The sequence below is a fragment of the Heliangelus exortis genome, chromosome 26 (assembly GCF_036169615.1).
Source record: "Heliangelus exortis chromosome 26, bHelExo1.hap1, whole genome shotgun sequence".
Lineage (NCBI taxonomy): Eukaryota > Metazoa > Chordata > Aves > Apodiformes > Trochilidae > Heliangelus > Heliangelus exortis.
In genome coordinates this window covers 5,666,745-5,681,871 of record NC_092447.1, presented here as the reverse complement: position 1 = coordinate 5,681,871, position 15,127 = coordinate 5,666,745, and the positions used below count along the sequence as shown (strand labels likewise).

Genomic DNA, 15,127 nt, shown 5'->3' with positions numbered 1-15,127 from the left:
GTATTCGAACGGCTCAGGCCTGGGACCAGAACCCTCTTGACATTCCTGACTCTCCTTGGGCTGGGCTGGAGCCCTGCAGGGCTGTGCTGGCCCAACCACCCTGGAGGTTTCCACAGCCACAAGAGCACAGCCTGAGCCCTCCCAGAGCAAACCCAGGGCTGTGCCCCAGCACTGTGAGGAGTGTGGCCCTGGTTGTCCACTCTCGGTGCTTCCCGTCATCTGCGAGAGCATCCACGGCTTTCCAGTTGGGATAAAACCAGGACTTGTGCTGTTCTCACCTCAGATCCCTGGCTGATGATACCATTTCTGACCCCTCTGATGAAGGAAGTGATGTGACTGGAGGATTTCTCCCAGGAGAAGGATGCATCCCAGTACCCACCATAGACATATGTATGCAAAAGCACACCTGGGACATAGGACTGTGTCACACCTGAGCAGCTCAGATGGAGCTTTCCTCCATCCATCCGTCCGTCCATCCATCCATCTATCCATCCATCCCTCCTCTTGCTCCAGGGAAGGATGGAGCTGCCAAACCACCAGTGATTGCCTCTCAGAAGAGGGAAAGCAGAGATTTTGCAAGGCCGGGCCAAGGTTAATCCTCAGAACATTGTGTGAGGAAGATGCTGTCAGGATGGGAAGTGTGAAAAGGGAAAGCTGAGGTCTCTTGGCAAAGGGATGTCCCCTGGGAGCAGGGATGAGGCCCAAGGAACTTTCAGTCATGTGGAGCTCTTTCATCACCCCACAGAGCTCCCAAGCCCTCCAAGTCTGCTCAAACACACCTGAGGAACAGGCTGTGCCAACACATTTTGTAAAAGCTACTCATGACTTCACAGCTCAGGATGGTTTCACCCCAGAGCCACAGCCACGTGGAATGACTCCGTGCCCAGAGTGAAAACCCAACTCTTTGTGCTGCCCAGCACCATCAGAACACACTTCTGATCTCCATGGACTCCATGTCCCTGCTACAATGGTCTTAAAAAGGATCCCCAATCCTCCTTGTCTCAGGAAAGGGTTAGACATGCAGATGCTCAGCCAACTTGTCTTTCCCAAGGAATTCCCCAGCCTCCACTGGATTTTCAGCCCAATTCCTGCATAAACTGATTTCTCTGTCTCCTGGCCTTAGCCCTTGCCCCTAGGCTGAGGCAATGCCAGACACGAGGGTACCACATGGCAGAACACAGGCTGAAAAGCCCTCGAGCTAGGATTATGTTCTACCCCCAAAATATCTTCCCCCACATCAAAGCTGCTCTCCTCCATTCACCAGCTCTCTCATTCATAAACCAAGAACGTTTCTTAAAGCTGGAGGGGCTGGACCTGCTGTGGTATCCACCCAAAAGCCAAGAGTGGAAGGCGACCAGGGATATTCCTACAGCATTCCTCAAATCCAAGACATCTCCACCCCAAGCCAGAAGGGATGGAGATGACGAGGAGGCAGGGAGGCTCGGCAGCTCTGGGTCACCTCTGGAGCAGACAGGCTGCCCCGGGGCAGCACAGGGGACGGGGATGAAGTTTGCCACATCCCTCTGCAGCTGCAGATTCCTGCCGCCCATCCCACCCCCACCTCCGCAGCCTCCCGAGCCAACCCCTCCCTCCCTGCGGGGCAGCTCCTGCCAGCCCAGCAGCCAGAGCCGCCAAGGAACCAGCGCCGATTGCTCAACGGGAGGCTGCAAGTTGCAGCCTATCACACACACCCCTGGATTGCAGAGGGATGCAAAGCCCCCACAAAGCCCTTCTTCTAATATTAGGATTTGATAGTGTTCATAGCATCATTTTATTTTTTTTTTTCCATACAGCAGGGAGGGGTTTGGCTCTGGCCAGAAAGCATTGGATCACCAAGGTATGTGCAGAGGAGGAGAAGCCTGAGAGCTTCTGTCCTCACCTGGTGACCATCATGTCCCCACCTCACCACCTTGTCCCTTTCTGCCACCACACACGAGGGCTCCAGGTCTGTCCTCCTGTATCAGGCCAAGATGTCTTGGCAGTTACCAAAGCAGAAGAGGAGAGATTAGAGTATTTAGCTTTGAAATCAAACAAATAATTGTACAGGCTTTTGCAAACAGATGAAGGTTGGGAGGTCAGAGAGTGGGTGGTAAATCTCAGTCCTGTTTGCTCTGGCTAAATAATATTAGACCAAAACCAATCAATCATTCTAATCAACAAAAAGATTTGTAACTCTTCAGAGCAAACAATCAGCTCTGCTGGCCACTGCCAAGAGGTGGCAAGTAGCCTAAGGAACCACATTCCTCTAATTCCCCTGCTCTAGCAGGGGAATTAGCAAATCTATGGATTTGCTCCATTGCACCACTGGATTTACTGCCACTGAAGATTCCCCACTTGCAAGCACTTTGAGCCCTCTTCTCTCCAAGCATCCTTCCCATCCCATCCATCCCAAGTAGCTCACAACATCCACGCCAGGCATCTTCCCTGTGCTTGCCTCATCTCTTGGTGTAGCATCGTTTCACAGGAGGGGAGGAAGGGCAGAAAGAGCTGAAAGATGCTCAAGGATGCACCCACTCCTTTGGCTTTGCTGCCTGAGCCAGGCACAGCTCCTTGGTCCCCTGGGCACAACCCCTCCATTAATGCCACCAAATGACATCTCTGTGAGCACCACCCACGTCCCAGCCCATGAAGGAGAGCCACAGGTGCTCTGCACCCATTGCAACACTGGAACGATTCTCCTGGTGTTATTCTGGCAAAGCAGGCAAGGAAATGAAGGCAAAGAAGAAGGGGATTTTCTCCAGCACACTGGGCAGATGAAGAGCCCCGAGATTCAGCCTCCTCTATCCCAGAGCAAGCAACAGAGCTCCAAGTCTTTGCCCCTTCCAGGCAATCTCCAGTTTATCCCTATGCAGGAAAGCAAAGGTTTTCCCAAGCAACCCCAGCTCTGACTTCTAGGAAACTTCCCACTGAGGAAGGGACCAGCGCAGAGATTGGACCAAAAAAAGCTCTCAGAAGATGGAGAGGGTGGGAGTGAGCAGGGGAAGGCAGCCAAAGACAAACTGGGCTGCCCCATCACCTTCAGTCATCTGCATCCCAGAGCCAAGGCTTGTCCAGGATGGGGATTATGTCACCTCTTGGCCTCAGCCTGGACAGACAGGAGAGCACAGGGCAGGCAGGGATCAATCAGAAGGCTTGGAGCTGCTCAGATTTGTCCAGAGGAAGCCCGAGCTTGGAAACCTTGGTGAAGGCTGAGGTTGTGGGGGAGAGAGGCTGAGCCGCTCGCAGCCCTCGCATCCACCCCGTGCAGCATCCGGAAGCTATTAAGGAATTACAGCTCCCTGGCCCCCAGCCTTCCCCAGCAGAAGTGCCTGGGAGCAGATGGTGAAAGGGCTGATTGAATTCTGCTGCTCAGGCCAAGAGGCTATTAGGAGGAGACACAAATGGAGGAGGGGGGGGTGGAGGGGGCGTCATTTGGCGACTGGGGAGCTGAGAGCCCTTGCCAGGAACTCCGGGAATTCTCCCTCAATTGTCACAGGGCCTGGAGGAGCTTCAGCAGAGCTTTGGATGGGTGCTTAGGGGCTGGGTGAAACCAGAAGTATACGAGGAGTGAGAGCCACAGGCTGCTGCTTCTTTCCAAGCATCTTCATCCCAAAAGGCATCAGGGTGGATAGGCACCATTCCAGGGAGGCAGGAGTCCTGTGTCCCTGTGGTCCCAGCCCCAGGAGCTGTGTGATCCCCAGCCAAGGAGGAGGTAGGAGAGCTCTCAGTTCAGCAGCCCTGCCCACCTACAGACTTCCCACCTTCCTCCCCCAAAACACATGGGTTTAACTTTTAATTCCAAACTTGGTGCAATCCCTTCCCCAGCACCGGGACTGAACCTCCCAAAGTGCCTTCAAAAGGGGTTGGGACTCAAGTGACTCTGGATGGGGAGAAGGTGGAGGAAAAAGGCTACGGTTAAAGAGAGATGTAGGATGAAAACAGGCAAAAAAAGCACATAGATATGATTTGCAAGCCATCCCCAGTGCCAGCCCTGCTGGTGTCCAAGCAAAAACACTTCTGGAAGAACTAAAATTTCCTGGGGGTGAAGGAAGGAAGAGGAATGACCCCAAAATCACCACAACCCCAAGCTCTGTGCTCCCTGCCCTGTCAGCCAACGGGTCCAGGGCCCCTATGCCATCCCCATCTCCAAATCCATCCTTCTTCCAAGAGAAAGATCCCACAAGTCCCTTCAGGCTGCCTTGGCTCCCCGAGGTTGGGAAATCAAGATCCTTGCCAGGGCTGTGCTGGAGAGGTGGGCACGGAGAGCTCCATGACTGTCAGGGGATCTTTTTTGGAGCAATCTTTTCCAGGACAAGTCATGAGATTATTTCTTGCCTGGAATTTGCTCCCACAGCTCCCATCATCCCGGGACTGCTGAGTCAAGAGACCGCCGGGGCTGTGCCCTCTGGATGAGTAAATAAATTGCCATGGGGAGTGGTGGGGTGGAAGCAGAGGGGGGGGAGAGTGAAAGGAGGGAGGGACCTGATGACTCCTGGAGCCTTGGGCTGGGGACACAGCCCAGCTTGGCAGGCAGCTGCTTCCCAACGCACTGAATTAGTCACCAGATTAGCAAGCAGAGTTACACACAGGAGTACAGCTGTTTAAAGGCACACTGTCCCTGCTTTCCCTCCCCTTTGCTTTTCTGCTTTTTCTCTGGTTTTGTTTTGTTTGTTTTTTCCCCACTTATAGATATATATATATATTAGGCTTTATCTGAATTTTTTTAGCCCTAACTTTGGCTCTCAAAGACCAGAAGCTACTGAACTCCTGGGGAAGCCAAAGATGATCATAGCCTGAAGATGCCAAATGGCTTGGGCTAGTGGCAAGAGGGCTGTTCTAGCCCAGGACTAGCTGAGCCCTGGGCAGCCAGGACACTCTATAGGATCCATATGGTCCTGGGCTGGGGCTGTTTGAAGGCAGGAACGTGCACCAGTCATCCAGCTCAAAGGCAAAGCAGGCACAGGGCTGGGGCTCCTTTCAAGTCAGAAGCTTCAGAGCCCACTTCAAATCTGGAGCTGCTTAAAGGGATGGAAACCACCCCCAGAGCCCAACCCACCCCCCCCGGGGCCACAGCTACCGTGACAGCTTCAAAACCCTTCTGCTGGTGCTGGAAAATGAAACTTTCCCAGAGCCCTGGCAGCACCGGGCTTCTCAGAACCGGGGGAGAGTCCTCTGACATCAAACCCGAATTTCTTGGCATCCCTTTGAAAGGAGGGAGCTGGGAAATGCCCCAGGGTCAGGGCATGGAACAGGGATTCACACTGCTGCTCCCGACCTGTCAGACTCATCTGGTGCCTGAGGGGGATGCTGGGCATGGAGTAAATGAAAGGTTTTTTCCCCACCTCTGGCTGCAAATGAGCAGGAATTGTGCTGAGTGACCTCAGAGGACACTTTGGAGACCTGGAGTGGGTTGGGGAACGTGCCTTGGGGATTTCAAAAAGAGAAAGCACTTGGTATTGTATTTTAAAACCACTTCTAACAATAATGTGCACAAAAATAAAAAGACCCAAATTTCACGTGTTTCACTGCGTCTTTTTCTAATTTTCCAGTGGAAAAAGCCAGGAGTGCTCAAGCTTTTGCAAGTTGTTTCTTCTGATGGTTCAGGTTTCTGTAAACAATTTCTCAAAACTAAAAGGTAAGAAAAAAAAAAAATTCAAACCCTTGCTGCTTCCAGAACACTGACCAAAATTAAGTGGTTTTACACAAATGCATGAAGATGCCTATGAAGAACAAAACATTCATGTGGGTCAAAAAGCCACATTTTGATTATTGTGATAGACAGCGCTGAGAGGGGGAGGGGACTGAAAAAAGCAACAGAAAACAAATCCCAAAACACTTCCCAGTGTCCAGATCCAGTTTCTGGAATCTACTGGCTGGAACATCAGTGGCAACTTTCCCTTAGTCAGCAGCTTTCCTCCTGAGACTTGCAAGCACATCCCAGGAGAGGCAGCATCCCAGTGGAAATCCCAGCCCAGGACTCCAGCCACCAGGAGGACACAGAAACCTCATCCTGATCTGCCAGACACTTCATTCCTGGAGGAACACAAGGCTGAACCTCCCTCCCAAGTCTCATTCCCAAGTCAACCAGTACATCCAAACTGGAAATCCCAAGAGGAAGGTTGGTCCTGGCCTTCCTGGTGCTGCAGAGGAGATGGAGAGGTGCAGCACAGCTTAATGCAGCCCAGCAGAAAACCAACAAGTTGAGGGGAACCTGGAGAGCCCAGCTAAGGACGTTCCCACTGCAGCATACTGGGAACACCGTGCCTCAGTTGCCCCTAAAATCAGGCTTTTCTTTGACATCTTCTGGGGGCAGAGGCCAGAACCAGTTCCCCCAAGGTTTTGGGCATGGTGAATTAAAAAATAAAAAAAGCCAAGTCCCACCAGCTGGCTTCTCCTTGTGCTCCTCACCAGCCATCTGAAGAATGCCTTGGAATCACATCAAATATTTGAAATTAGATGGGGGGGGGGGGGGAGCTGTTCTGCTTTTGACTCAGTGTCTGGCTTCTTTCATCAAACCCACATTCCTCCTCATGCCATCACCCTCCGGGAAAAGTGCGACAAGGAACACAATCCATGTGGAGCCAATTTAAAATCCCCTCCGTGTAACGAGGAAACGCAGCCCGGGCATTAACAGCCTCTGGGGTTACAAGCACAGCTCCATCAGCAACCCGGGCTGAGGCAGGGAAGGTTTTCCCCTGCACTCCTAGAGGAGAGAAATCCCACCCCCCATCCCGGCAACCCCCCCCTCAAAGCTGCTGGGGGGTGCTGGAGCCAAGGGGAATAATGCTGAATTCTCTGGGATGCAGAGCTCTGCCGGGCTTTGCAGGAAAGGTTTAACGGGAGAAAAAGATAAAAAAAAAAAAAATCTGAGAAGCAGAGGATTGAGGATTGCTGGAGCAGGGGATTGCTGCTGTGTCCGGCACCAACCGGGAGGTGATGGGGTGGGAATTCCAGCCCCAGAGCCCGCCCAGCTCAAAGCCAGACGGAGCCCTGCGATTTTCCACATCCCAATCCACACCGGGAGCTGCCGCCAGCGCCCAGCAAAGAGCAGAGGCTGACGGCCCCCTGATCTTCAGCTATCAGTGCCAAAGCAGAGGGAGCCAGAGAAACCCGGGGATTCTTCTTGCCTGGGAAAGAAAGCTGCTGTTTCTTTCCTTGCGTTTTGGACTCTTTTTCTGGACCACCTGCAGGATGCACAGAGAAGGTCGCTGGATGGAGGGGGCCTGGTACCCAGGTACCAACAGTGATTTGAGACAAAAAATGGTCAGCAAGAGCAAGGGGAGGAGATGGGGGAACACACATCACCTGCCTGGTCCTGCAGATACAAATATTGCCCCAGTGACTTGAAGGGAACAAACCAGGCCTCAGATTTTTTGCAAGTGGAAAAAACCCAAAAAAACAACAAAACCACCTAACCCCAAAAAGATGCAGTTTCACCTCACAGTTTAGAAAGAGGCGAGCAGAGGTGCAGAGCTGGGTTTAACCCCCCCCAGCCAGGGCCCAATAGGCCCAAAGTTCCCCAGCAGAGAGGAGGGGGATGAGCGATGCAAACGCCCAAAGCTGCTTCTTCATCTCAAGAGCCGCAGCCGCTGGGGCTTTGCATGCAAACATTTGCAGCCCGTTAATGTCTCAGCTTTCAGATCCGGCGGGTGTCTACAATCTCTGAGCCTTTTAACCCAATTACAAACTGAAACCAGCCTGATTTGCTTTTCTTTTCTTTCTTTTTTTTTTTTTTTTTTTTTTTTTCCCATCTCTGGAAACGACCCGTAGGTAACTCGCCTCCAGGACACGGGTCCCAGCCAGGTTCAAGGTGATATTCCTGCGGGTAAAGCTCCTTGCAGAACTCCACATTTTCCCATCATTACCACCAAAGCCTGCAGGAAAAATCCCCAAATCTAGGGAAGCTGGGATGGGCAGAAGAGAGCAGATCTACGGGCTGGATGTGTGGGGCCACAGAGCAGGACTGAACCAAGGGTCACCTTCACATCCCAGACCACTAGAGAGCTGTTATCTCTGGAGCCATCTCACAATTTAGGGATCTGCAGGACCCAAGTGCCCTCCCCCCCCCCTCAAATTCCACTGCACCTGGGAAAAATGTAGGAGCTTGTAGGAGAATCAATAAATATTTATTGTTTAACCAGCAGTATTTTGACTGGAGATATAAGCATGGCCCCATGCCAGGGAACCCTGAGCCTTCTTGGCCAGCTCTGCAAACAATTTTTTTTTTTTTTTTCTGTATCTAGTTGCAAGATTATAAACTACACAAGGAAAAAAGAAAAAAAAAAAAAGGAAAGAAAAAGAAACACAGGCAGCGAGCAGCTTAGTCACGGAAAAGGAACAAAAGAGCTGAGATGCTGTCACGGCCGTGTCGTTAACGTCGTGGGTTAAAAAAAAGGGGGGTGCAGGCCCAATTTTTGGCTGTGAGACAGCTGTAGAGTTATTATCAGCTACAGATTTGTCCCACTGGCTTCTGCAGGGATGAGACTGGTTCAGAGCAAATATCCCTGGCTGCAGAGGAGTTAGGCTGGTCTGGACCAGCTGCAAACCACCCCTGACAAGCAGCTGAGAGCAGCCCTGAGGGGTCAGGTCTCAGCATCCAGAGGCACAATCCTGCACCCAAAGAAGATCCCAGTTTTCCCAGAAGAAGATCCCAGTTTTCCTGGGGACCCCTGAACTCACAGTACCCCTGGCTCAGGAGGTGGTTTTAATGCTCCTGAAAAGCAGATCATCCCCTGCTTCTTTACTTCAGTGAGTCCCCATCCTACCAAGCACAGGTCTTCCCCTGAGCAAAACTGGAAAGCCTGGAGATGGCTTTGGATCCATCCCAGGGACAGCAATGACACTTGCTCTCCTCATTTGTGTAATTTGCTCACCTTGTGTCCATACACTGAGCAGAAAGGAAAATTTCTTCCTTGTCTGGGATCTGGTCAATTCCTTGACCTGGATTTGTTCCTTTCTTCTCCAAATCCCAGCTGCTACTGACAGCACAAGTGACAACAGGCATTTGGGATGACAGATCTGCCACTTTACACTCTTAAATTTTCCCTCCAGCATCAAGTTAATCATCCCAAGGTCTAACCACAGCACAACCTCTGCACCCTAAAACCTGTCCCTGACGTCCCCCCTCCAGCAGGGATCCATCCAGGAGGCTGCAGTCTCTGCTTTTTCACAGCACCCTGCTCCAGAGCTGCCTCTCCTGGTACAATTCCATAATCCTGCTGGAGAGCCTGGGATGGCATTGGACCTGATCCTCAGCTGAGAGCAGCATTCCAGCAGGAAGCTGCATTATCCTTTCATTTTATAAGGCCTATCAAAGCATGGCACGCTGCAATTACATGGCAAATTAGCGGCCGCTTGGTGTAACAACACTGTAATTACACAGTTGTTACATGCTTTGGGGAGCTTATGCTGAAAAAAAAAAAAAAGTGGAAGGAAATGGGGCTTTGCTCCTTTTTCCTGGAAATCTAATTCCCTATAACCAAGTTAAAAATGCTCTTGGCAAGGATGAGTTTTAGCCGGTGGGTCCCTGCAGGAAAGGTTTCCCTTTCCACCTCTTTTCAGAGCTTTGTCTCTGAAGCAGCCAGAGGTTGGTGCTTGGAAAGCTGGAGCTGGAGGCAGCCAGTGCCCTGCCTCCTGGGGAGCTCCGATCCTACCTGGATACCACAGTAATGGGCATTTTGTTAAGCGCATAGAAAGAGAATTGCTCTTTTTCAGTTCAGATTCTCACCTCCTCCACAGGCAATCAGCACCCAAAATGCCAGGGGAGCCCCAAGCCCTCAGTGTATTCCAGGCTGGTCCTGGCTGGCTGCTGATCCGTGTCCACACACAGCAAGCCCCAGCCAAAGCCCAGCTCCCACCTGTGCTGGTAAATCCGAAGCAAAAGAGTTCAGAGAAGATGCCAGATGGAATTCCCTGCATCCCTGAAATCATTTCACCTCCCAGAGCTTTGCTGAGCTTGCAGGGAAACCCTCTGGCATCCCATGTGCAGGCAGCGGGTCGGGGTGAGGCCAGGGAAATGCTCTTCCAGTAAAAGTGATGCACGGGAAGGGAGAGGAGACAAAAGGAGAGAGGGAAATGCTGGAGTTCTGCTGCTGCTTCGCCCAGCATGCAAAAACGTGCCCGTGCAATGCACCACCAAGGGCAGCTCAGCAGCAGCAGGGAAACTGAGTCAGGCAGTGGCTGAGACTGCAGGCTGAGAGCTGTGCAAGGACCAAAGAAGTTCCGAGTCCCTCTGCACCACACTCATCCCCAGTCAGATCCCAAACTGACCCCTCTTCCAGGGGATGATGGAGCTGTGACCCTCTTCTGGGCACGCACATAAAGAGCTGGGAGGGGAGGGCTGGTTGGAAACTTGTCCTCCCGAGAAGGATGAAGGATCCCATCCCACCACCACAATGAGGATGCATCCAGGGAAGCACTTGGCCGTTTCCCTGCAGACAAGCAGTGCAGAGGAGGGAATGCCTTGGCCAGAAAACGGGCTCTGCATGCAAACTCCCCGGTGTGCCTGCACTGAAAGTGAAAGCAAAGGACAAAAGGAAAGGTTGAGCTGGCTGTGGGGAGCTGTGCAGGCAGATCCTGCATCCTAACACATAGAACCTGTCGGGTTCCCTACAGCAACCACGGCAGAACTCTTGCTTTAGCCCTGTCCCAAACCATAAATAGAGGGAAAGACTATTGCCAGAGAAAAAATACACCCCTGGGATGCCACCCGTGCACAGAAACAACACATCTGTGTCCCAGCTGTCCTTGGGGAAGGACACAACTCACTTCCAGAGAAAGGAAGCAAGAGAGGGAATGGATGCAGAAGGATGGGGAGCCCAGCATCACCACCTGCCACTGCAGACCTTCTACAGCACCTTGACCAGCCTTTAGGAAAAAAAACCTTGTCATCTTTCAGGACTGGGGAGTCCCAAGTACCACACTGCCAGCTTCCTGCAGGGTTTGCAGAGCTGCTGTTAATTCTGACTATAGAGAGCAAGCAGGGCTTTGCAGAGCTGGAGAAAACAAATCGATTTGCAGAGGGCAGCGTTTGCCAGTTGCAAGGTTAAGTTCTCCTTCGAGTCCATTTTTTGCATGGTTTGGGTTTTCAGCCCTCTAGAAAAAAGGCAGTAAGCTGAGTCCCACCAGCCCACTGGTGGATCAGTCCCGTAGCTGCAATTAAAAGTTTTGTTGCCATCTCCTCTGTCATACCCTTACAATGAAAACCCACGCACACACAACTTGCATGGGAAAGGAGAAGCCCACTGCCATGGGGGTTTTTTGGCTCCTGACCCACTCATCTCACTCACACATTCTTGCTGGCAACAGCATGTGTGTTTAGGGGGGGGGGGGGGGGGAGTGTGCTTGGAATTTGGCCTTTGGAAGCTTTGTGCAACTTCACATCCCTTTTGGGTTATTTTTAAACTCTTTGGATACACTACAAATCCCAGAGAAGTTTTTACACGCCGAGGCTGCCTGCACGTGTGGGTTGGAGGGAGGTTTGATGGGAGGGGGGGTGGGAAGGGGGATATTGCAGTGTGGCCAATGCATCTCTGCAGTTTTACAGGGCATCATCAAACACCTGGCACATGAAACATCCTGCACAACTTAAAACCTCTGTCTGCAACGACCCTCTCCCTGCAGAAGGTTAACCCTATGGATGCCCTGAAACAAATCTGCTTGGTAAAGGAACAAGGGGTTGGGTCTCCTCAGCAAGGCTGATGAAAAGAAAAGCAATGGGCAGGTTGGGTGGTGGCTTCAGCAACCAAACCAAGGGCTGAATGAGGCATCAGGGAGCAGAGAAGTCCTCTGCCCAAAATAGAGAAAAGTTACATCCCCTACACATGGCACTGCTGGATCCCTGAAACCTAAGTTAGCAGCACCCATCTTCCTTCTCTCAACATCAACCTGACCAGGCAAGAAAGCTTCAGCATTCTCTAAAAGAGGGGAAATGAGGTTAAGCCAGCTAATTGACAATATTGACCTTTCTGGCTCACAGTGTTCAGGCAGCCACCAAAACAGAAGCGCCTGCAGCTGAAGTTGAGAGGGAATCAGCTCTTTTTTACCTTTTTGGTTTATGGGGTTTTTTTGGTTTTCTTTTTTTTTTTTTTTCCATGCTCTTCCTGCCCAAGTTTAAACTTTGGGTCAACTACTTGCTGACATAAGCTGAAAAAAAAAAAGCTTTCATGGAGAGATGAAAATGAATTTAAAGGCAGCATGAAACACTGAGCCCTCCCTATAGGCACAGGGCAATTACATTGCTCCAGTGCTCAAACACCTACATGACACAGAGCCCTCTGTACCACGCTCTCACTGGTGCCAGGAGATGCATAAATTTCAACAGACACTTTGGTCTGAACTGAGAAATAAACTGCACACCCTCCCAGCCCTGCCCCAATGGACCAGAAGTTTCTCCCTATCCGCATTTTGTCCCCCTGCAAGCGAGCAGACTGCCATCACCACCTGAAATGCAGCCACCAGTCCCTGCTAAATGGGCTTTTAACCAAAGCTGTGGGACACAGACACAAACTGCTCCTCAGCCTTGCTGTCAGAGGCACCCAAATTGCATCTCTGGCAACAGGGTCCTCTCTCCATGCAGATAGAGTGGGAATCATAGAATCCTAGAATGGGCTGGGTTGGAAGGGACCTCAGAGCTCATCAAGTCCAACCCTTGCTCCACTCCCCCCGTGGTTCCCAGCCCATGGCACTGAGTGCCACATCCAGGCTCTTTTGAAATATCTCCAGGGATGGAGAATCCACCCCTTCCCTGGGCAGCCCATTCCAATGCCTCATCACCCTCTCCAGAAAGAAATTCTTTCTAATGTCCAACCTAAACCTCCCCTGGCACAACTTGAGACCTCTTGTGCCCTCTTGTCTTGCTGAGAGTTGCCTGGGAAAAGAGCCCAACCCCCCCCTGGCTCCAACCTCCTTTCAGGGAATTGGAGAGAGTGATGAGGTCTCCCCTGAGCCTCCTCTTCTCCAGCCTCAACACCCCCAGCTCCCTCAGCCTCTCCTCATAGGATCTGTGCTCCAGTCCCTTCACCAGCCCAGTTGCCTCCTTTGGACCTGCTCCAGCACCTCAATCTCCTTCCTGAGCTGAGGGGCCCAGAACTGGACACAGGACTCGAGGTGTGGGAAGATCAGGAAAAAGACCCTCCCCACTTTAGAGACAGTGCAGCCCATGGGTGGCAAATCCCCAGGCTGTGTCTGACATCCTGCAGCCAGCCTGATGCTACCCAGGCATCTATTTTATATCTGAGCACCAAGCCCTGTGCTGCTCCGGCCCCCCTTCCACTCCAGCACTCAGCTGTCACTTTATTTCCCACACGCAGCCTGAAATCATGTTGCCTGGCAGGAGCTGAGCTCCCCTTCTGGCTTTCCAAGAAACTTGTGAACTGGCAAAGAAACGCACAACTCTTATCTTTAATTTGATTCTCTCCGCCGCACCGGCACGGCACAAAACCCAGCACAGCCTCCGCTCCGGCACAGTGGGAATTGCAGCAGAGAGAGATGAAGCAATAGGACTCGCTTCTACCCAAAAGAAAAAAAATTTAAAAAAAAAAAAGGGAAGTTTTTGTTGGGTTTTTTTTGCTTTTGTTTTTTGTTTATTTGCCCTGAAGGCTCTCCAAGCCTTATCCTCTACTTCGGCTGAGATCTGGGGTCAGCAGGCAGTCAGACGACATCATTATGTGAACAACAGCCCTTCTTATGGTAAAGACTCAACTCTTAGCGTTAACCACAGCCAGCAGCAGCTCAACTTTTCGTTACAACAGGAAAAAAAAGCCTCGTTCCAGTAGGTGCTGCTGCCTCTGAGAGCTCCCGCACCCTTCCTCCATCCACTCCCCCAGCTCGAGTGAGAGGGAAAAATATAAATCAAAGCAGCGGATTTGAACGTGATAAAACCCAAAGGAGCTACCGCTGGAGTTTTGCTTCCCAAACACCACGAGTGCTTGGACCAGACAAGCCATTTCCAGCAGGGATGAGGGAACGCACATCCCCGCTAAGGATCTGCCAAGGAAGGGAAGGCATGGCCTGAGGAGGCCAAAAAAAAAAAAAAAAAAAATTAAAAATCCCAAACTCATTCGAGTACATCACTCCTGCCTCCCATCCGGAGGTGCTTGCCTGCATCCCCGTACGGGTGAAGCATGAGAAAAGGAGGCTGGAGCGGCGGCGGGTTGTTTTTTCAGAGAAGGGGTGGAGGGAGGAGGTGTGTGTGGGGGGAGAGGTTGGAAGTCTTAAAACTGCTCGGAAAGCAAGTTCGCCTTTTCGCCTTCCCCCAGCGGTGCTGCGGGGCAGAGCCGGGGAGAGCGCAGGGCACAGACACCAAAGACAACTCCTTCCCCCCCCCCAAAAAAAAAAACCAAACCAGAAAAGACAAGCCCAAATCCTCACCAAATATATATTTTCTTACCACCGGCCTCGCTGAGAAAAAAACAAAACGGGGCGAAGGGACCCGCAGGGCTCCCTGGGGACGGGCAGGGCGCTTACCGGGGGACGGGAAGAGCTCGATGTCCACCTTCTCCGTCTTGATGATGGTGAGATCCACCGCCGCCTTCATGGCTGGGGCTGCACCGGGGGGGGCGGCGGCGGGACCGGGGCGGGGGGGGGGAAGGCGGCGGCGGCTGAGCCCCGCCGGGCAAGGAGCGGGGCGGCCGGGGCAGCGGCGGCCGGGAGCCTGCCTGCCTGCCTGCCTGCCTCCTTCCTTCTCCTCCTTCACCTCCTCCTCTTCCTCTCTCCTTCCTTCTTCCGCGCTCTCTCGCTCTTCTCTCTCCCGCTCCGCTCCTCCGTCCCCCCCTTCCGCGCTGCCGCCTCGCCCGTCCCCCGCCGCCGCCGCCCCGGCCCGGGCTGAGCCGCCGAGGGGAGGGCGTTGGGGGCGGCCCCGAGCGGTGACAGCGGCGGGGAGGGACCCGTCTGCCCCCGCCCCGGAGGCGGCCCCGGCACCCGGCACCCGGCGCTGCGGGGAGCGGAGCCGTCCCTGCCCCGGGGTGCGGGAGAGAGGCGTGGGGAGGGAAGGCTGGGGGGGATCGGGGATGAGGGGCGATGGGGGGTGATGGAGGATGCGGGGTGAGGGGTGATGGGGTCACGGGGTGATGGAGAGGGGTCTCAGCACACCCAGCACCAAGTTGGGTGCTGCTGCTGCTTCTTTTCTTCCATCACAACCTCACCGCGC

The 15,127-nt window shown here is 52.7% G+C and overlaps 1 protein-coding gene across 2 annotated transcripts in view; it reads right to left on the bottom strand.

Moving 5' to 3' along the window:
- Positions 1–15,127, bottom strand: part of ETS1 (ETS proto-oncogene 1, transcription factor) — a 68,625-nt gene that overhangs the window by 26,635 nt on the left and 26,863 nt on the right. Inside the window, exon 1 of one of the 2 annotated variants that reach the window (XM_071768897.1) lies at positions 14,446–14,802. The exons of the other annotated variant lie outside the window; for it this stretch is intronic. Coding sequence (XP_071624998.1) covers positions 14,446–14,515 — 70 coding nt within the window. The 5' untranslated portion in view covers positions 14,516–14,802. Of the gene's footprint in view, positions 1–14,445; positions 14,803–15,127 lie in introns of those variants that run through there. 2 annotated transcript variants of the gene reach the window in all.